The 20430-nt window shown below is 55.9% G+C and overlaps 1 protein-coding gene across 1 annotated transcript in view; it reads right to left on the minus strand.

Moving 5' to 3' along the window:
* ADAMTS13 (ADAM metallopeptidase with thrombospondin type 1 motif 13) overlaps positions 1-20430 on the minus strand; it is a 39197-nt gene that overhangs the window by 15211 nt on the left and 3556 nt on the right. The window contains exons 4-20 of the mRNA XM_030919476.1: positions 19548-19711; positions 18422-18505; positions 17975-18099; positions 17692-17838; positions 14937-15074; positions 13963-14125; positions 11390-11494; positions 10548-10699; positions 10381-10444; positions 7643-7769; positions 6701-6849; positions 6232-6352; positions 5008-5088; positions 3926-4107; positions 1802-1937; positions 1593-1722; positions 799-984 (exon numbers count right to left, since the gene is read on the minus strand). Of these exons, the coding sequence (XP_030775336.1) occupies positions 799-984; positions 1593-1722; positions 1802-1937; positions 3926-4107; positions 5008-5088; positions 6232-6352; positions 6701-6849; positions 7643-7769; positions 10381-10444; positions 10548-10699; positions 11390-11494; positions 13963-14125; positions 14937-15074; positions 17692-17838; positions 17975-18099; positions 18422-18505; positions 19548-19711 (2254 nt within the window). The remainder of the gene's footprint in view (positions 1-798; positions 985-1592; positions 1723-1801; positions 1938-3925; positions 4108-5007; positions 5089-6231; positions 6353-6700; positions 6850-7642; positions 7770-10380; positions 10445-10547; positions 10700-11389; positions 11495-13962; positions 14126-14936; positions 15075-17691; positions 17839-17974; positions 18100-18421; positions 18506-19547; positions 19712-20430) is intronic.

Consider the following 20430-nt stretch of genomic DNA (forward strand, 5'->3'; position numbering starts at 1 on the left):
AACAAGAGAACCCATCCTTCCTACCCTCCAGAGGCAGAGACCGACCTCCAGCCAGGCAATCACTGACTCCATGCACCACAGCAGGTGCAGAGAAACAGGTGCCACATGGAATCGGACCACCAGGTTCAAGGGTGGCCAATGGGTTTCAGCTGTGAGTCAGCCCTGCGCTGGAGTGGCTGCCCGGAGAGCTGTGTTGAGAAGGATTCTGAGGCCCCATCTAGCCTCAGCGGGGAAAAGTGGTGATTGCTTTGTCTGCCACAGATGAGGGGGCAGGGAAAGGAGTCCAGAGCTATGAGTGGGCCACCAATGATCCAGACCAATCCCCTCCCACCAGACAGGTCACAAAACTGAAGCCCACAGAGGAGAGGACTTGCCCTGTCACTCAGCTGGTTAGTGGCAGGGCAGGATGATAAGCCACTGTCAACTTGGACACTGAGGGAATGAGATGCAGCCATGTGGGCACGGTGGAGATGGTGGTGATGAGCAAGTGATATCTCCCACTCCGTTCAGTTTGACCTCATCCTCGAAGCCACCCCCTCCCCAGGCAGGTCGGCCTCCCCATTTCAGAGCAGGGGCTCGGAAGCTCAGAGAGGGAAACGATGGGCCCAGGCTCTCCTGGGTAGTAAGGAACTCCGACACTGGCACTTACAACCACCAGGTGACACTGCCCATCACCCTGGATGGTGAGGCTCCACCAGAGGCCTCAGGAGGAGGGGATTCTCAGAAGGACTGGGGCTCAGCGCAGGGACGAACTCTGCCAGGGAGGCCCTCTCCCAGGCCCACCTAGCCCTGGCTCACCTGGCGGGGCAGGGCTGGGGGTTACAGATTTCCGCTGTCACAGCTGGCTGCTGGGCCCCTGCTCTGCACCGGGCTGGGGGCAACGTCTTCAGGAGGCTGCCCTGGGCCTCCACGCAGCGCACTGGCCGCTCCCGCAGGCCACCCCCGCAGGAGACACTGCATGGGCCGAAGTCTCCCACCGCCCAGCTGAGGAAGGAGACAGAGCGTTGGGGCCCTGGCCAGGTCCCAGGCTAACTTGGGGTGATGGGGTGGTGGGTGCTGACACACTTCCACTGGTCTGGGACAAGCAATGGGCACTAGGACCAGCCTAGCCTCTCCAGGTGGCTGAGCCTGAGGACACCCGAATCACATGCTGGTGGGCAGCTGCCCTGTCCTGCACCCAGCAGGGATGGCCTTGTCCCTAACAGTGTGCCCATCAGGTGCAGTGACAGCCAGGGGCTTTGCACCAGAGCTCCCCAAGTCTCCCCACAACCCTCCAGGTAGGCAATCACCTCCATCTCGCCATGAGCGCCTGAGCTCAAGAGAGGCCTCGGTGACCCGGACAATGGCAGCAGGTGTGGGTCCCACTGGGCTGACATTGTCACCGTGTCTGCCCTGAGCCTCAGTGTCCTCACCTGCAGAACGGGGCACTCACAGAGCCCCCTCACAGGGCTGTGAGCAGGCGTAGTGAGAGCCTGCACAGAAGCAGCTCAGCCCAGCCCTGCCACATGGGCCCTATAGGCCAGGAACAGAGCCCAGCAGCCCCAGCAGAACCCTCTCTCCCACCGGAGCTGCACAGATAGCACCACACTCACTACGGAGGGCAAGGTTCCAGCACGCAGGCCTCTGGCCACGCTGGTGGCTGCTGGCTCCCTTGGCACCGGGCAGTCTCCACCAACTCCTTCCTGGCCTGGTCCAGGCAGCTGTAGTTTACCCAGCGCAGCCCTGGGAGGGAAGCGGGAGGGCTAGGCTACCTCCCTGCAGGGGCAAGCCATGCTGTGGGCGAGCCTTCCCTGGGTCTCACCTGCCCCACAGCTCACCGAGCAGGGCCCACGCACAGCGGCCCACACCCAGGCCTGCCGTGGCTTAGGCTGGAAGTAGGTGAAGGTGATGTCTGGGCAGGTGAGGTTGCCATACTCCTCGCCGTACCGCCTGTAAACCTGCAGACAGACAAAGAGCTTCAGGCCTTGTCCGGTGGGTTCCCTGAGGGTCACTGTCATGGCCACCTCCCCTGGGAAGTCTCGCAACTTCTTCCATCCCTATAATCTTTCGTTCAACAAGCAGTCACTGGCCAGGCACAGTAGCTCATGCCTGTAAACCGAAAACTTTGGGGGCCTGAGGCAGGCAGATCACTTGAGCCCAGAAGTTTCAGACCAGCCTGGGCAGCATCGTGAGACTCCATCTCTATTTTTAAAAAAAGTTAAAAAATCAGCTGGGCATGATGGGGCATGCCTGTAGTCCCAGCTACTTGGGAGGCTGAGGTGGGAGGATCACTTGAGCCCAGGAGGTCGAGGCTGCAGTGAGCTGTGATAGTGCCACTGCACTGCAGCCTGGGCGATAGTGAGACCCTCTCTCAAAAAACAACAAAAACAAAAATAATGACAGGCAATCGCCGACACTGACCTGTACCAGGCTCTGGGTATAGCACAGTGCACAGGACACTAGCTAAGCCACAAGGAGCTCTCAGTGGGTTGGGATAGGGGGCTGGGGACAGGTAATTGGTAGGTTAGGGGATAGGGTATTCAGGCAGCACAGAGAAGGCTCCCTAAGCTGGTTGGGTAAAGGACAAAGTACAATGGAGAAGGCAGGCCCACCTTAGGCTGAGCTAAGGAGCCCAAGAAGGGCTAGGGCAGGGCCAGCACAGAAGGCTTCTGGAGCCAGAGTTGAGGCCTGTGGGGTTGGCAGAAAGAAACTGGATCCCTGGGGCCCTGGGGCCGGCTACTGGCTTAGGCCTGGCCTGGAGAGCACTGGGAAGAATTTCAGCAGGTTCCTGGGCCTGAGGCTCTTCAGGAGGGTAACTGGGTCCTGTGCCCAAGGCCAGCCCAAGAAAGAGGCCAGCCTGGAGGCCAGAGCCCAGGGCGAGGTGACATTCAGCACCTGCCCCCTTGATGCCCACATCTGGCCACTGCCGCAAGCCTGTGTTGGTTACAGTGGGGCTTCTCAGGCCCAACACAGGGAAGTCTTGATTCAGGGAATATGCAGAGGACCCAAGAATCTGCTCTTTTACACACCGCAGAGGATGATGGGAGAGCCACTCAGCAGCCAGCATCTGGAGACAATGTCCCAGGCAAGGGGAGGGCAGGAAGGGAGCCCTATTGGGGTAAGGGAAGGGATGAGCCACTCACAGGGGCTTGCTCTGGCCTGGCCTGGCCTGATACGGGGGAGGCCCTGCTGTCTCTGGCAGCTGTAGGGGCAGAGGATGCTGCCAGAGCAGCCAGCTGGGGCCGCTGAGACTGGGCCCCTCTCCCAAGGTTCTCAGGTCTGTTTCAGCCTGCGCTCATGTCTCTCCACCCTCCACGTGCCTTCCTCAGCAAAGCACCAATGGGGACATACAGGGGCGAGCACACATCACCAAGTACACACCTGAACAAGGCGTTCCAGTTCCCACGCACTCTACCCCAAAGAAGCAGTGGGAGCCAGCATCTGTTCTCAGCATCCTCAGCACCAAGGCCTGCTCCCCAGATGCCATTGCACCTGAGTCCATGCCTTCATCTCCCCACAAACCCACACAGTAGGACCTTCCTTCATCCCTCCCACAATGACACTGTTCCCTTGGCCATACGCTTCCCTCCCTGCTTGGCCCGGCAGTATCTGCTCATCTGAGACCTCAGCTCCATCACTCTTTCCCGGGGAGCCCCGGACCCCTGCCTGGGGCCCTCCAACCTTACCTGATCCCAGAACTACAGGGCCTTCTTCCACAGGCTCTGGGCACAGGCACATTTGGATATTTATTTGTGGGACCCTAAGCCCCTGGAGGAGCTAGCTGCATTTCACTTAGCACGGGGCCCAATACATAGTGGGTTCCCTGTAAGTGGCCACTGAATGAATAAATGAACAAATCAGGGAATGGATGGATGGACAAACGTGCAAGCAGCCATAGCCCCCAAGAAGAAGCCCCCACTGGCCTCCCCCAGGCTCTCCTGCTAACCTGGATCTCAGCATCTTCCTGGAGGGGTCCCCAGATGTGGATCTCCTCCAGGCGGGGCAGCCGGTCCTCGGTGAGGGCCACTCTATACTCAACACGGCCATCCTCCAGGAGGGAGGGGTAGATGGTGTTAGGGGAGATGCTCGTCTTCCCAGCCACGACGTAGCGCCCTCCGATCCTCACCGCTGTCGGAGAACCAGCCCTGTTAGCCCTGTGGAACTGAGCACCCATCCTCCTCACAGGCACGTCAGTGACTCTCCTTCCCAGGGTCCCCAGCCCTCCTCTAAGGAGCCGCAGGCATCTGAGCCAGAGGCTTCCCCACAGCGGAGGCTCTGTGCCTCTTTCCACAACCTGGTGAGTGCCATGAGCAAGTGCACTCATGCACAGAACTCGACAGGCTCAGGGCTCAGGGACCCCACGGCAAGGGCTGGCAACCAAGGCTTCAAAGGTCAGGTGCAGGCACACTCCAGAAAGAAAAACCCACTGTGGCCCTGAACAGCCAAGAAGCAGCCTTGCCGAGAGAGAAGCCCGGCCTTTGCTGTTGGCTTCCAAGAGGAGACACAGGTCACACCAGGCAGAAGTGTCTTCCTTTAGGGCGGGGGCTGGCTGTCCCAGAAAGACCAACTATGTGATTTAGGATAGATGCTTTGGGTCACCAGGAGACTGAGAGTATCCACGTGGTCAATTAGTCAATCATGTCTTTGCACTCAAATCCCAGTAAAAACTCTCACCTCCCACTCGGTGGGCTTTCTGTGTGGGCAATACTCCATGTGTATGGCCACGCTCCAATGCTAGAAGGGTGTCACATCCCTGAGACATCAGGCCTCCTGTTTGGACCCTCCCAGACTCTGCCTGCATCTCTTCCCTTGGACAATTCTACCCCAGGTCCTTCTGGAAGGAGCCACAGCCACATGCCACAGCTCTCAGTGAGCTCTGGGGGTCTTCCTAGTCAATTATCAAGCCTGAGGGTGGTTTGGGGAACCCCTTGAACTTGCAAGTGATGTCAGAAGTGAGGGCATCTTGGGGACAGTGTCCTGCATCTTTTCAGTCTAGCTAACTGGGTGGGAGTCCTCCAGTCAACTCACCCAAGTGTGTGAAGAGAGGCCTGTGGTTGGCAATGTAGACACTGGTCAGGTTGGGGGTAACCGTCAGAAATGTGACATATTCTAGAAAGAAAAAAAGAAGGAAAGATGCATGGACCTCACGGCCACCACATCACAGACAAAGGGAGCTGATCTTAGCTGGTCGGGAAAAACTGAACAATGCCATGGGGCTGGCTCCAGCAGCAGTGAGTCCCCTGTCATGGGGGCAATTAAAAGCAGGCTGGAGGACCACCTGCCAAGGCTCTGCCCTGGCTGGGAGAAGGGACCAGGGCCAAGGTTCTCCAGCACAGTGGGGCACGCCAGAGGGAGTCTCTGCTCCCTCAAGTCTCTACTCTCCATAGAAGCACTGGCATTTACAAATGATTTTTGACCTCGTATATACACCAAAGTCAAAGATTTTCCAAGTGTAACTACCATCCCTCTCATTCACTTGTGTCCCTCTCAGTGGGATTTCTTGAGCAGGAGAGAAGAGGCTAGCTGCTACAGAATGCACGATGTCCACATTATTATTATTATTTTTTTAGAGTGTCTCGCTCCTTTGCCCACTCTGGAGTGCAGAGGGATCTCCACCTCCCGGGTTCAAGCAATTATCCTGCCTCAGCGTCCCAAGTAGCCGGGACTACAGGCGCCTGCCACCACGCCCAGCTAAGTTTTGTATTTTCAGTAGAGACAGGGTTTCACCATATTGGCCAGGCTGGTCTTAAACTCCCGACTACAGGTGATCCACCCGCCTCGCCTCCCAAAGTACTGGGATTACAGGCGTGAGCCACCACACCCGGCCAATGTCGCTGGTAGATCAGGCACTGACATCCCATCTCTGAGTCTCAATTTCCCATCTGTGAAATGGAGATAATAGCAGTAAGCGCGGTCCTGGTCACTACAAGGATTCAGGGAGATAATCGGGAAATACCAAGTGTGTTCCTTGGTTCATAATTCTGTTTTTTTGAGACAGAGTCTTGAGCACAGCTACAGTGAGCCACCATTACTGAGGCACCACAGTCCCAGCAGCATCAAGGCCAAAATCTGAGCCTGCCACAGGAGGGTGGCGAAGTGGAAGAGGGAGCTGCTGACACAGCAGGAGGCATCCAGGACTGAGTGAGTGTTGCAGGCCCTGTGACCTGAGCAGCCCCTGCAGCAAGGCTCTGGGCTGTGGCCGTCTTGGAGGCTGGGGGAAGCCCAGCCTCTGCCCTGAGGGAGGCTGCCTACCTCTCACTCTTCCAGCTGTGAAAGAGCCGTTCCGTGGGCTGCACGTGCTGTTGTCCCCACCACACACCTGGCACACGTCCCGTACCTGCTGGGAGTCCATCCTGCCATCACAGCCAAATGTCTATGCAAAGGGAAGGACAGGGGGCCAGTGTCACTGGAGGGTGCTGGCCTCAATGACACTGCAGCCCTGCCAGCTCTGAGGTTCTGGGATCCATAAAACCAGCAACACTTCTGTAGCACCCCAACATCTACACAGGAAGCAAGCTTAGAGGGCTCAATGACTTGCCCAAGGTCACACTGCAGCCCTTAACCCAGGCTGACTCCAAGTCCAGATCCGTTTCCCCAGCACCACTCCCCTGCAGACTGCACTGCAGCTCCACTGGGGCCAGCACCCACCGACCTGCCCCCAGGAGCCTTCCGATAGGACAGGCAGGCCCCAGGGCCATCGCCAATGTCCACACATGCCTACCCTGCAGCTGCCCGACACGCACAGGCTTAGGGTCCCGTCCTCCCGGGAGCCACTTGGCACACACCGGGTCCCATCCAGGAAGCTGTCTCCACGCTTCATGATGAAGTTCTCGCCAATTGCCCGGCACATGTGCCTGCACAGAGCATCCCCTGGGAGGGCAGAGTGAACAAGGGGTCCTGAACTAAGCAGGAGGGGCAGGCCTCCCAGCCCCCACCCAGCTTCATCCTTTGCATCTGGGGCAAGGGTTTCTATCTTCCCCCCATCCTACCTCCTAAGGCAATAATCCTAATCACAATCCTAATCTAATCTAATAACTAATGGTATTGAATTATGAACCAAAGGCTGGGCGCAATGGCTCATGCCTGCAATCCCAGCACTTTGGGAGACCAAGGCAGGCGGATCATGTGAGGTCAGGAGTTCAAAACCAGCCTGGGCAACATGGTGAAACCACATCTCTACTAAAAATACAAAAAGAATTAGCCGGCGTGGTGGTGCAAGCCTGTAGTCCCGGCTACTCGGGAGACTGAGGGGCAAGTATCCCCTGAATCCCAGAGGCAGAGGTTGCAGTGAGCTGAGATCACGCCACTGCACTCCAGCCTGGACAACAGAGCAAGACTCTGTCTCAAAAAAACAGAATTATGAACCAAGGAACACACTTGGCATTTCCCAATTATCTCCCTGAATCCTTGTAGTGATCAGGGAGGGGCTTACTGCTATTATCTCCATTTCACAGATGGGAAATTGAGACTCAGAGATGGGATGTCAGTGCCTGATCTGCCAGCGAGGCCTGGCCACTATGTGATCCACGGTCTGTGGGACACCAGAGCCTGAGCCGCTTTGCCCAGTGCTGGAGGGATAGGAGGCCAACCCCCCACGACTCTACCCTGTCCAAGGGTCTCCAGGGCTGGCTCCTCCCCTGACCCCACACTCCGCAGGCCTCACCTTGGCTGTGTGGTACAGCAGCACCCCAGTGGTAGAAGGAGGCACCGCCAGGGGAGGAGTGCAGTGGCTGGCCGTCGGTCCTGGCGCACTGTTCCGACATGAACTCCAGCTGGGTCTTCTCACAGGCCTGGCCAGGAGGAGGCAGAGGACAGGAAGAGGAAAGGGATTGGGGGGTGTTGTCACTGGGAGACTGCATGGCACCCTGCAGTGTGGGATCAAGATATGGGTGTGGCCTCAGATCCAGGCTGTGCCTCGGTTCCCTGCTCTGTAAACCGGGGTGACAAAAGTGCCTGCCCCTCTCTATTGATGGGAAAACTCCGGGGAATCCATAAAGAACACAGGGCAGCAACGAAGAAAGCCGGGAAAGAGCATTATGCTCAGAGCCTCTGCTTCCAAGGCCTGAACTCAATAAAACAGTGATGGGGATGTATATTCTTTAGGTAGTGCACCTAGAGGCAGGTAGCCAAAGCATGGAGCAAAGACCTCACCACCGGAGCCTCTGCACTCAGGCAGGCGTCCTGGACTTTTATGCACTGACAGAAGATAATCGGAGTTGACTCCGTGGACGGGAGTCAGGGAGTCAACACTGACCACGCTGCCTCCACGAAATCCCACCACCCTCTGCTCTAGCCGAAGACCTTCCCCTTGCGATCTGGGGAGGTCTTGGGGACCCATTTGGAGAAGGAGGAAAGGGAGGGTCTCACCATACAGAACGCGTAATACATATAGGGCCAAACCTACACCCAGGGCCATCCAAGCAGGGGACAGAATTTAACTCAATGTAAAAAAAAATCTTTCTACCATTTCACACCACTAGGATGGCCAAAATCAAAAAACAGAAAACAGGCCGGGCACCATGGCTCACACTTGTAATCCCAGCACTTTGGGAGGCTGAGGTGGGCAGATCACCTGGGGTTGGGGTTCAAGATCAGCCTGGCCAACATGGCGAAAACCCATCTCTATTAAAAAAAAAAAAAAGAAAGAAAAGAAAAAAACAACAGAAAGCAGCAAGGACTGCAGTGGATGTGGGGAAACCAGAACCCTCGTGCAATGCTGGTGGGAATGCGAAATGGTTCAGGTACTATGGAAAATGGTTTGGCAGTTTCTTTAAAAGTCAAACATAGGTTGGGCGTGGTGGCTCATGCCTGTAATCCCAGCACTTTGGGAGGCCGAGGCGGGCGGATCACCTGAGGTCAGGAGATCCAGACCATCCTGGCCAACGTGGTGGAAACCCCATTTCTACTAAAAACACAAAAAATTAGCCAGGCGTGGTGGCACGTGCCTGTAATCCCAGCTACTCCAGAGGCTGAGGCAGGGGAATCACTTGAACCCGAGAGGCGAAGATTGCAGTGAGCTGAGATTGCACCACTGCACTCCAGCCTGGCAACAGAGCAAGACTCTGTCTCAAAAAAAAAAAAAGTCAAACATAGAATTCCCATATGATCCAGTAACTCCACTCTTGAGCATACTGCCAAAAGAATTGAAAACAGGGATTCAAACATGTACCAGCACGTTCATAGCGGCTCTGTTCACAGAAGCCAAAACGTGGAAACACCTCCAATGTCCATCAGCAGATGACTGGATGAAAATGTGGTCTATCCCTGCAGTGGAATATGATTCAGCCAGAAAGAGGAATGAGGCGCTGACAGGCTACAGCACAGGTGAGCCCTGAGGACGTGCCACTGGGGGAGGAAGGCAGGCAGGAAGCACACCTGTTGTCTGGCCCCAGGTACGTGGCATGTCCGGAACAGGTCAATCCACAAAGACAGAAGGGAGATCAATGGCTGCCGGGTGGCGGAGGGGAAATGGGGAGTGACAGCCTACCATATGGGGTTTACTCCAGAGTACTGGAAACATTCTGAAACTTTCACACCTGTAATCCCAGCACTTTGGGAGGGTGAGGAAGGCAGATCACGAGGTCAGGAGATCAAGGCCATCCTGGCTAACACGGTGAAACCCTATTTCTACTAAAAATACAAAAAATTAGCTGGGCGTGGTGGCGGGTGACTGTAGTCCTAGCTACTCGGGAAGCTAAGGCAGGAGAATCGCTTGAATCTGGGAGGCGGAGGTTGCAGTGAGCTGAGATAGCACCACTGCACTACAGTCTGGGTGACAGGGTGAGACTCTGTCTCAAAAAAAAAAAAAAACTCCTCTGCAGCCATGCAGCAGGGCACTGTACTCCTAGTGGGGAAGTTCTCCCTTCAAGATGTGCTCTGGAGGGCAAAATGACACTCAGGGAGGGAGGCGGGATACTTCAGGGGCTCTGTGGACATCAACAGGACTGGCCTGGTTTACGAACGGGGTTCCCAATGTCCTTCTCTCTCTTTTTTAATTTTTATATATTTTTTGAGACAGAGTCTCATTCTGTCACCCAGGCTGGACTGCAGTGGCCCAATCTCGGCTCATTGCAGCCTCCACTCCCCAGGTTCAAGCGATTCTCATGCCTCAGCTTCCTGAGTAGCTGGAACTATGGGCGCCCGCCACCATACCTGACTAATTTTTATATTTTCTGTAGAGACAGGATTTCACCATGTTGTCCAGGCTGGTCTTGAACTCCTGACCTCAGGTGATCCACCCATCTGGCCTCCCAAAGTGCTGAGATTACAGGTGTAAGCCACCTCACCTGGCCCCAAAGTCCTTCTCAAATGTGTCCTGGTGTGAACCACAGATGGTCACTTTGGCTCCCCCAGGGCCCGGTGCCACCAGCTGCCCCCTCCTGCCCCAGGAAGCAGGCCTACCTGAGTGTTGCACATCTCGGCCTGCAGGTCAGCACCAACACACGCACGGCCCCCAAAGGCAGGTCTGAAAATGCCCAGGAGACAGGAGGGTGACCACTGCCTTCAACTAGGGAATGTGGTGTGGCCACCCTCCCTGACGGAAGAGCACCCCTCCCTGCGGGCGGTACCTGGGGTTGTTGCACTGCCGCCTCCTGGTGACCACACCTCCTCCACAGGAGCGGGAGCAAGGACTTTGGGGACCCCAGCTAGACCAGTGCCCATGCACCGCTGCTATGGGGGTCAGCTCCACCAGGGAGCGGCAGCGACCCTTGGAGCACCACTGCAAGACAAGGACGGCTTCATCTCCCATCCCACGGCGACCCCACCACAGCGACACCCAACACACACAGAGAGTCCCCCAACATACTCGGGTCTCTCAGCACACACAGGGACCCTACCCACAGTGACCCCCAAACACACACAAGGAACTCACCCATACGGATCCCCCAACACACAGGGATCTCCAACGCACAAAGAGACCCCCCCAACACACACAGGTAGCCCAGCAACATGGATCCCCCAGACCACGGGGATCCCCCAATACCCAGAGACCCCCCAACATACACACAGAACCCCCCCAGGGACCCCTCGACACACAGGGATCCCCCAACATACACGCAAGGACCCACCCACAGGGGCTCTACCCTCACAGGGATCCCCTTACACAGGGATCCCACCCTGAGACACCCCATATCCACGAGGACCTTCACACAGGGACCCCACTCAAAGGAACCCCACACCCATGGGTACCCCCCATACAAACAGGCAGCCCACACTCCCATTCTGCATGGGAGCAAACGCTAAAGGAAAGAGTTCAGACCACCAACCCAAAGGAAAGTCACCAAGGCCAACTCCAAGGCTCTCTGCCCCATACTGGTCCTGCCTCCCCACCTAAGAATAGGGTGGTCTGGCTGGAGGCGCCCACGTGCACATGCTCACAGGAGCCCGCTCGTTCACTCTTGGCTCTGACCTTCTCCACGCCACATTCTGTCCCGTCCAGGAGAGGAACGAGGAGGCGGCTGCAGCTGCTTTGGTCCAGCGGGTCTGTGTGGCAGGAGAGGGCCTGGCATATATCCTAGGAGGATGGACAGGTGGCGAGCTCAGGGGCCACCAGGGCCTTCCAGGTCAGTGTCCGACCTTAACTGTCCCTCCCAGACCATAGGACACACTGACACAGCCAACACTCTGCGCTGTGGGCACTGGTGCCCCCAAAAGACAAGGCATGACCAACCCATCGATGGGGAACTGGGACCATGACCAGGTCCTGCCACACCTTTTGGAGCCCATGGAAATGTGGTTTTTGTGTCTTTTTTCTTTTTTTCTTTTTCTTGTCACTGACTTGAAGTTCACCAGGGAACTGTTTTAATTTCTTTTTCTGAGATGATTTCGCTCTTGTTGCCCAGGCTAAAGTACAATGGCGCGATCTCAGCTCACAGCAAACTCTGCCTCCTGGGTTCAAGCAATTCTCCTACCTCAGCCTCCCGAGTAGCTGGGATTACAAGCACGCACCACCATGCCCAGCTAATTTTTTGTATTTTTAGTACAGATGGCGTTTCTCCATGTTGGTGAGGTTGGTCTCGAACTCCCAACCTCAGCTGATCTACCTGCCTTGGCCTCCCAACGTGCTGGGATTACAGGTGTGAGCCACCACATCTGGCCTAATTTCTTTTAAAATCATAAGAAAAAAGGCCGGGCACGGTGGCTCATGCCTGTAATTCCAGGACTTTGGGAGGCCAAGGCAGGCGGATCACGAGGTCAGGAGATCAAGACCATCCCGGCTAACACAGTGAAACACCGTCTGTACTAAAAATACAAAAAATTAACCTGGCGTGGTGGCGGGTGCCTATAGTCCAGCTACTAAGGAGGCTGAAGCAGAAGAATGGCATTAACCCAGAAGGCGGAGCTTGCAGTGAGCTGAGATTGCACCACTGCACTCCAGCCTGGGTGACAGAGCGAGACTCTGTCTCAAAATAAATAAATAAATAAAATAAAATAAAATCAGAAGAAAAAAATGAATTCGACTGGGTGTGGTAGCTCATGCCTGTAATCCCAGCACTTTGGGAGGCCAAGGCGGGCGGATCACCTGAGGTCAGGAATTCGAGACCAGCCTGGCCAACATGATGAAACCCTATCTCCACTAAAAAATACAAAACTTATCTGGGCATGGTGGCACATGCCTGTAGTCCCAGCTACTTGGGAGGCATAGGCCCAGGAATCGCTTGAACCTTGGAGGCGGAGACTTCAGTAAGCCAAGATTGTGCCACTGCACTCCAGCCTGGGTGACAGAGTGAGACTCTGTCTCAAAAAAAAAAAAAAAAAAAAGATAAAAGAAAAAAAAATGAATTTAAAGGTTCAAATTAATGTTGTAATATATAATATTAATAGATTTGCTGGTCAGGCATGGGTGGTGGCTCATGTCTGTAATCCCAGGGCTTTGGGACGCCAAGGTGGGAGGATGGCTTGAGGCCAGGAGTCCTAGACCAGCCTGGGTAACAAAGGGAGACCCCATCTCTACAAAAAATTTTAAAATTAGCTGGACGTTGGGGCATGTGCTTATAGTCCCAGCTACTCCAAGGCTGAGGTGGGAGGATTGCTTGCGCCCAGGAGGTTGAGGCTACAGTGAGTTATAATTGAGCTACTGCACTCCACCCTGGGCAACAGAACGAGGCCCTGTCTCAAAGAAGAAACAAAAAAAAAAGACTTGGCCGGGCGCGGTGGCTCATGCCTGTAATCCCAGCACTTTGGGATGCCCAGGCGAGTGGATCACCAGGTCAGGAGATCGAGACCATCCTGGCTAACAGAGTGAAACTCCGTCTCTACTAAAAATACAAAAAATTAGCCCGCCACAGGCGCCTGTAGTCCCAGCTTCTGGAGAGGCTGAGGCAGGAGAATGGCGTGAACACAGGAGGTGGAACTTGCAGTGAGCTGAGATGGCGCCACTGCACTCCAGCCTGGGCAACAGAGAGAGACTCCGTGTCAAAAAAAAAAAAAAAAAAAAAAAAGAGTATTAAAATATAATTCTCAATTTTTTTTATGGAGGAAGGGGCCCGCCAAGGCAAAAGTGGCTGGAGTCCATGAATGTCCTATGCAACCCTGCGAGGAACTCTGTCTTTTGGGGTGCCTGCTCTCCTTCATCTCCCCTCCCCCTACCAGTCCCACTTCTGCCGTGGGTTCAGTTTGGACGCCACTTCCTCCAGGAAGCCCTCCAGGCTGACTCCAGCCACAAGAGATGGGAAGTCCTTGGTAACTGTTTAAGATTGGTGTCCTTACTCAGCCAGAAGCCCTTGGGCACAGGGGCCCTCCCAGGACTAGCTACATAATTTGTGGGGCCCAGTCAAACAAAAATGTTGGGGCTTTGTTCAAACATTTTAAATAATTTCTAGAGGCCACAGACAGCATTAAACTAAGCCGCCCTGGGGGTACCTCAGCCTAGCACTGCACCCAGCAGGTGCTCATGGTGCACGTTGCGGGGACATGAGTTGATGAGTTGGGTGATGCCGAGGAACCTCATGGCCAATCCCAGGCCACCGCCGGCAGACTTACCAGGTGCTCCCTGGCGAAGGTGCAGGCGACAGCCTTAGGGCCGAAGGCCACGCGGCACTGCTCGTTGGCGCTGTAGTAGAGGCCAGGCTGCGCCTCCGGCGGGCGCCCCGTGGACCCAGGCTGAGGCCGCGGGGGGTCCCACACGCAGCGGGCCCGTCCTGCGCTGCGACAAGGCCCGGCTCAGGCCCGGGGTGTACACCGGGAGGAGGCGGGACAGAGGAGTGTGCACGGGCATGGAAGCGTTTGGAAGCGTGGCCTTTTGTGAGTGGGAACAGGAGTTGTCGGCCCGAGCCCCCCACCAGGAGCCAGCTCTGGACTGGGACCAAGACTAAGGCTCCGGTCCACGCGGAGGTGGGTGGCCAGCAGAGGGAGCGGCGACAGAGGCACAGGTCAGAGTGGGATCAAGCAGATGCACGTTAGGCCCGGGAGCAGTACGGTCGGTGAGAAGGGGACGCAGGGGTACATGTACGCGGGCGGGGGAGATAGGGGTGTGGGGCTGATGGAGCATGGAGAGTGGACGGAGGGGTCGGCGCGGGTAGAGGCAGACGAAGCTTATGGTAAGGGGGTGAATTGAGGGGGTGGGCGCAGGAACCGGGTGGGTGCAGGAATGGGGTGGGCGCAGGGGGCCGAGATGGGGGGTGGATGGAGGAGGGTAGGATGCAGGGGTGGGTGCAGGCAAGTGGGAGAGAATGTGGACGGAAGGGTGGCCGCAGAGCGTGGGACAGCGCGGGGGGAGGCGCAGGGAGTTGGGCAGGTGGGTGGGACGGAGGGGTGGGTGCAGGGGTTGGGACGGTGGGGTGGGTGCAGGGGCTGGGACGGAGCGGTGGGCGCCGGGGTTGGACGGAGGGGTGGGTCTCGGGCGGGGACAGGAAGAAGTGCTGAATGCGGAGTGGGGAGGGACGTAGGGAGGGGTGGCGCGGGAGGCCCAGGGGGCTGGTTGGAGGCTCGCGCCCCTCCCGCGGGGCGGCAGCTACCTGAGCAGGCTCAGCAGCTGCCGGCGGCTGCAGGGGGACCAGGCGAGGCCAGCGCGGGGCGCAGCGCCGTCTGAAGCCATCACGTGTCCGCTGGGGCCGCAGCCGCTGCCGGGCGCGCCGTCGTGCTCCAGGCCGAAGCTGGTAGGTGGGGAGCTGCGCTAAGGCGGCCGGCTGGGGCGGGGGCAGGATCGGGTCGGCGAGTCCGGGCCTGGCGCCCTAGTGCCGCAGGGCCAGCGACTTTTCGGACCCGGGTCGACCCCTAACGCCGCCACCTGCTAACCGGGCGCAGTGCGGAGGGCCTTGTGCGCCCTGCGTCAGTTTTCCCCAGATGGGAGCGCTAGCCCAGCAGGGTGGTTCCCGCATCTTTTGCTAATAAATATCAAAAGGCTTTAAAAACGTGCAAGCCACATTAATTCACGGTGTTAGGAGTCTGTGGAGAGGTGGGGACTGGTCGGGGCCTTGAGGGGCTGCTCTGGCGACTGTTTACATGGATGTGTTGAGCGTGAAACTCACCCACTGTGAGTAAAGCACGACTTTAAAGTTCAGTTAAAATGTGCTTGCCCTTGGCCATTGTTTGCATTCCTAGGCCAGGAGGGTGAACCGTTTCCAAACTGTCACAACAGAGCTTGCTTTCCCCAAAGCAGAACTGATGGAGGACTACTAATGAGGTGGGAGAAGCCAGGCACCTGTGCGGTAGGAGGTGACTCCACTCTGGAGGCCCCGCTTGGACACCGGACCAGAGGACTAGCTAAAACAGGGAGGGGTGGGAAGCCCCCTTCCATAAGACAGGCCCACCAGTGGCCATGTCAGTTTACCATTGCCATGGCAACACCCAGAAGTTACCGCCCCTTTTCCATGATGAAAACCCGAAAAGTACTGCCCTTTTTCTAGAAATTTCTGCATAATCTGTTCCCTTAATTTGCATATAATTAAAAGTGGGTATAAAAATTATTGCATATAATTAAAAGTGCAGCCCTGCCTTTGAGCTGCTCTTTTGGGCACAGTATCTATGGGGTAGCCCTGCTTCAAAAGGGCTATGCTGCGCTGTACACAGTCACAGGGCTGTACACTCTGACCACTGCTATGTCAATCAAAGTTGCTGTCTAACACCACCTGCTTCCTCTGGAATTCTTTCCTGGGTGAAGCCAAGAACCCTCCCAGGCTAAGCCCCTGTTTGGGGACTCATCTGTTCTGCATCACAGGAGCAAAAGGAAACTATGCTCCCTGTGAGGGAGAAGGAGCCCTGCCTTGCCCCACACCCAGGAACCCTGCCTCAACCCTTCCAGGCTCAGAGGGGTTGAAAGGGGTCGGGGGCAGGGTTGGTGGGCAAGGAAGGTAGAAATTCACTTTTCAATTTAGAAATCTCTGCACTGGGCTGGGCGCAATGTCTCACGGCTGTAATCCCAGCACTTTGGCCGGCCGAGGTGGGCAGATCACAAGGTCAGGAGATCGAGACCATCCTGGTTAACATGGTGAAACCCCATCTCTACTAAAAAATACAAAAAATTAGCCAGGCATGGTGGTGGGCACCTGTAGTCCCAGCTACTCAGGAGGCTGAGGCAGGAGAATGATGTGAACCCGGGAGGCGGAGCTTGCAGTGAGCCGAGATTGCGCCACTGCACTCCAGCCTGGGCGACAGAGCAAGACTCCGTCAAAAAAAAAAAAAAGAAAGAAAGAAAGAAATCTCTGCACTGTTTGAATTTTTACAACAATTGGGTGTTATTTTCAGACTTAAAAAACTAAAGAAATGAAAAGAAACCCATCACTCTACGTAAATGGTTATAGGTAGGAGTGAAGGTTTGCACACAAGAATGTATAATGTTCACAACAGGAAGATGTGTTCAGGCAACCTAGACATCCCAGGAGAGAGGCCTGATTAAATAAATTATGGTACATAACTGTAAGAGACCTGGGATAATGTTTGGGATATATTACTACATAAAGAGCAGGTAAATCCTGCATTCATCCTAGGAAGAAAAAAGAAAGGCTGGACGCAGTGGCTCACGCCTGTAATCCCAGCACTTTGGGAGGCCGAGGCAGGTGGATCACCTGAGGTCAGGAGTTCGAGACCAGCCTGACCAACATGGAGAAACCCCGTCTCTTCTAAAAATACAAAATTAGCTGGGCATGGTGGCACATGCCTGTAATCCCAGATACTTGGGAGGCTGAGGCAGGAGAATCACTTGAACATAGGGGGCGGAGGTTGCGGTGAGCTGAGATCACGCCATTGCACTCCAGCTTGGGCAACAAGAGTGAAACTCTGCCTCAAAAAAAAAAAAGAAAAAGAAAAAGAAAAAAGAAATAGCAGGTAACAAAGCAATGAACAGCATAATCACAATTTTCCTTTAATTCAGGGATCCAAACTAAATCCCAATTTTGCAAATAAAAAATATGTGTGTGTGTGTATAAAGAAAAGACTGAAATTAAATACAAAACGTGAAGAGACGTTATCTCTAAATATTGGGATTTGAGATAGTTTTTACAGCCTGCTTTTTCTTTACCTGAATTTTCTACAGAAGTTATTTTCTACCTGCTAAAGGTGTTTTGCTTGTCTTTTGGAAAAAAAGTTTCTTTAATCAAACAGTATCAGGTTCCCATGTCCTCACACCCACCCTTCTGAGTCTATTGAGGTGAGGGGTACAGGCTCCTCTGGCGAAACTCTACAAGGACCCACTGTTTGCCAAGACCACCTCTGCCCTGGGTACCCAGGTCAGCTCCTTGCCAGAGCCTGGGGACAGCTGGTGGGGCTGCATACCTGTGCCCGATCTCATGGGCGATGGTGACTCCCAGGTCGAAGCCAGTGTCCTCGGTAATGAGGCAGCTCCAGGTTGGGGAGCAGGCACCACCCAGCTGAGTGACTCCCCGCACCTGCCGGTTACCATCAGGCAACTCCAGGTCAAACCTCGGTGAGAGAAAACAGTCACTCGGGTGGTGCCAAGGCACGTGGCTGCCCCAGGGTCACCTTTGTAGAGAGCAGGAGACCGAGGGTGCAGCCTTCCCAGGCTGGCTGACCAGCACCCATCAGAAAGCTCGGCTACCTCGTGATATAGAGGACCAGGTCAGCGTGGCCAGGATCTGTGTCGTCCTCGGGGTTGATGGTCCGGCTCCACCCACAGACGCTCAGCAGGGATGAGGTAAGGTTGGCTGTGATATTTGGAGCACCCTGCAGATCCACAGCAAAGCCTGCGTTTAGGACACCCCAACCAGGCATGGTGCTGACTGCGGTCAGTGTGTATCCCAGTTAGTCCTCATAACAACCCTCTGACTAGCCCATGTTAGGGGTGAGACAACTGAGGCTCAGAGTAGTCAGGCAGCCTATGCTGAGTGCTGGATAGAGCTGGGAGGGCAGCTGGTCCGTCTGGCTGAACGCATTCTGTGACCCATGCTACTTGGGGCATCCAGGACAAGAGGTTAAAGAGGATGGAGATACGATGACTTGGGCTTCCCGCTCTGTATGGCATGCTGAGCTCCAGCTCCATGCCTACCTCTGGCTCTGTCAGAATGACCATCTTCACCAGGTGCACCCGAAACTGAGCCCCCAGGGACGGGTCCCGAAGCAGTTCTGCCCCCTGTGGAAGGGCAAATGAAAGAGGTAACCTGTCGGGTGGGCATTGCCAGTCCTAGGCAGCTGCTGACTCCCAGGGTCCCCAGGGTGCGAAGGGCTGGAGAGCATGTGTGGGAAGCATGTGTGGGAAGCAGGGGCTCCTAAAATGCGATGCACAGTCAGCCGTGCCTCTGCTGCTCCTCAGCTCACGGCTCAGGAAGGCCAACTAATGCAAGGAAAACAAACTCCAAAGCAAGAGGATGAGAGCACACAGACGGTCACGAGTTGGATATTCCGGTCAAATGCTGCTCCTCTCAGACCACAGACTCCTCTCAGATTACAGGAGCCTGCCATCATGCCCAGCTAATTTTTGTATTTTTAGTAGATACGGAGTTTCACCATGTTGGCCAGGCTAGTCTTGAACTCCTGACTTCAGGTGATACACCCGCCTTGGCCTCCCAAAGTGCTGGGATTATAGGCATGAGCCACTGCGCCCAGCCTTGTTTGTCTTCCTGAGACAGCCGATAGTGGGGTAGTGCTTCCCTGCCCACCCTTCCCTTTCAAGTGAAGGGGGGCTGCAGGGGTTCAGGTGCTAGCAAGAAATTAAGGTGGCCATCTCCTTTGCCAGCAGTCTCTGTTTAGACTTCAGACTGGTGACCTGTCCTCGCCACTCTGAGAGAGAGAGGGCAGGGTCGGGGTACAGAGGGCAGTGTGAGCAGCCCACACCCTGTTTGCCAGGGTTGTGTTAGCTGAGCCTCCTGGGGGTCAAATGGATACTGAGGAAGAGGCCAGGCTTGAGGGTGGCCCCAGGTGAAGGGACTTGAGTAGTGAGAGGCTGCAGGGTGTGCGTGTGCTATGGAGCTGAGAGGGGGTGTGGGACCTCACCCACCTCCACCCAGGGGAGGGAGGGAGAAGAGGAAGAGCCCCGAGCCATTCTACCTGAGTTTAACCCACTGTATTCAGACCACCAGATACACCAGCCCACAGACATTGGTCACCAGCCCGGGCCATGGGGACCTGCACAGGCCAGCGCCATCCCTGGAGGTCGTTCCTGTGGGGGTACTCACGATGTTGAGGTTGGTGAGCACATAGCGCTCCGTGTCCTCCTGGTGAGCCTGGAAGACATCGGGGCCCACGGCCACCAGCAGCTCCAGGTGTAGGATGCTGCCTGCAGCCCTCCTCTGCCTCTGCCTCTGCCTCTGCCTCTGGAAGCCAGGGGAAGGAGGGCGGCCTGGAGGGGCAGGGGGAGAGCAGAGGGCAATGGTTCTAGAAAGCAAGTAGTGGAAAGCTAACAGGAGAGAGGCTGGCGGGTCTTGGAAGGATGGCCTTCCAAAGTCAAGACATTGCGTGTCACCCCCACCCCAAGAGCTGGACCCCGTTAGTGACTGGGCATGCAAAGGGCAGGGCCCAGGAGGAGTTGTTGGGCTACGGTGTCCTTTAGGTCACCCCATCAAGATAAGCTTCCTACTGCCCTGGTGGCTCTGCCCAAAGGGGAAAGCCCCTGCCCTGCCTCCCGGACCCTGCTCTGGGCACAATTGTTTCATGAGTAACATCATCGACCCCAACAGGAAACTGAACACAAGTGGAGCCCGGTGGTCTCTTGGGAAGCAGGGGCCCAGGCCAGCCCTCACTGTCCTCTCCCAAGGGAGCCCTTAGAGGGCCAGGGACCCTGGGCAATGATCTCCCAGTCCTTCAGGAGCGGCGGAGCTAGAAGGACCCAGGCTATGGGTACCCAGACAGCATCGGCTGCATCCAGCCCCCCGGGATGGCCCCAGGCACTGGTCAGTGTGCATCTGGCCTAGACCACAAAGAACCAGGTCACAAGATGGGCCTTGCCCTCCCGTTCCCCCTGACCACTAGCCCACCTGCCTCTGGCCCCCATCAGCCGTTAGTCAAGTTGTCAATGGCCCTACTGGGAAGGGGGCTCACACCTGGAGACGGTCACACACA

This window comes from Rhinopithecus roxellana, chromosome 16 (genome assembly GCF_007565055.1).
Source record: "Rhinopithecus roxellana isolate Shanxi Qingling chromosome 16, ASM756505v1, whole genome shotgun sequence".
Lineage (NCBI taxonomy): Eukaryota > Metazoa > Chordata > Mammalia > Primates > Cercopithecidae > Rhinopithecus > Rhinopithecus roxellana.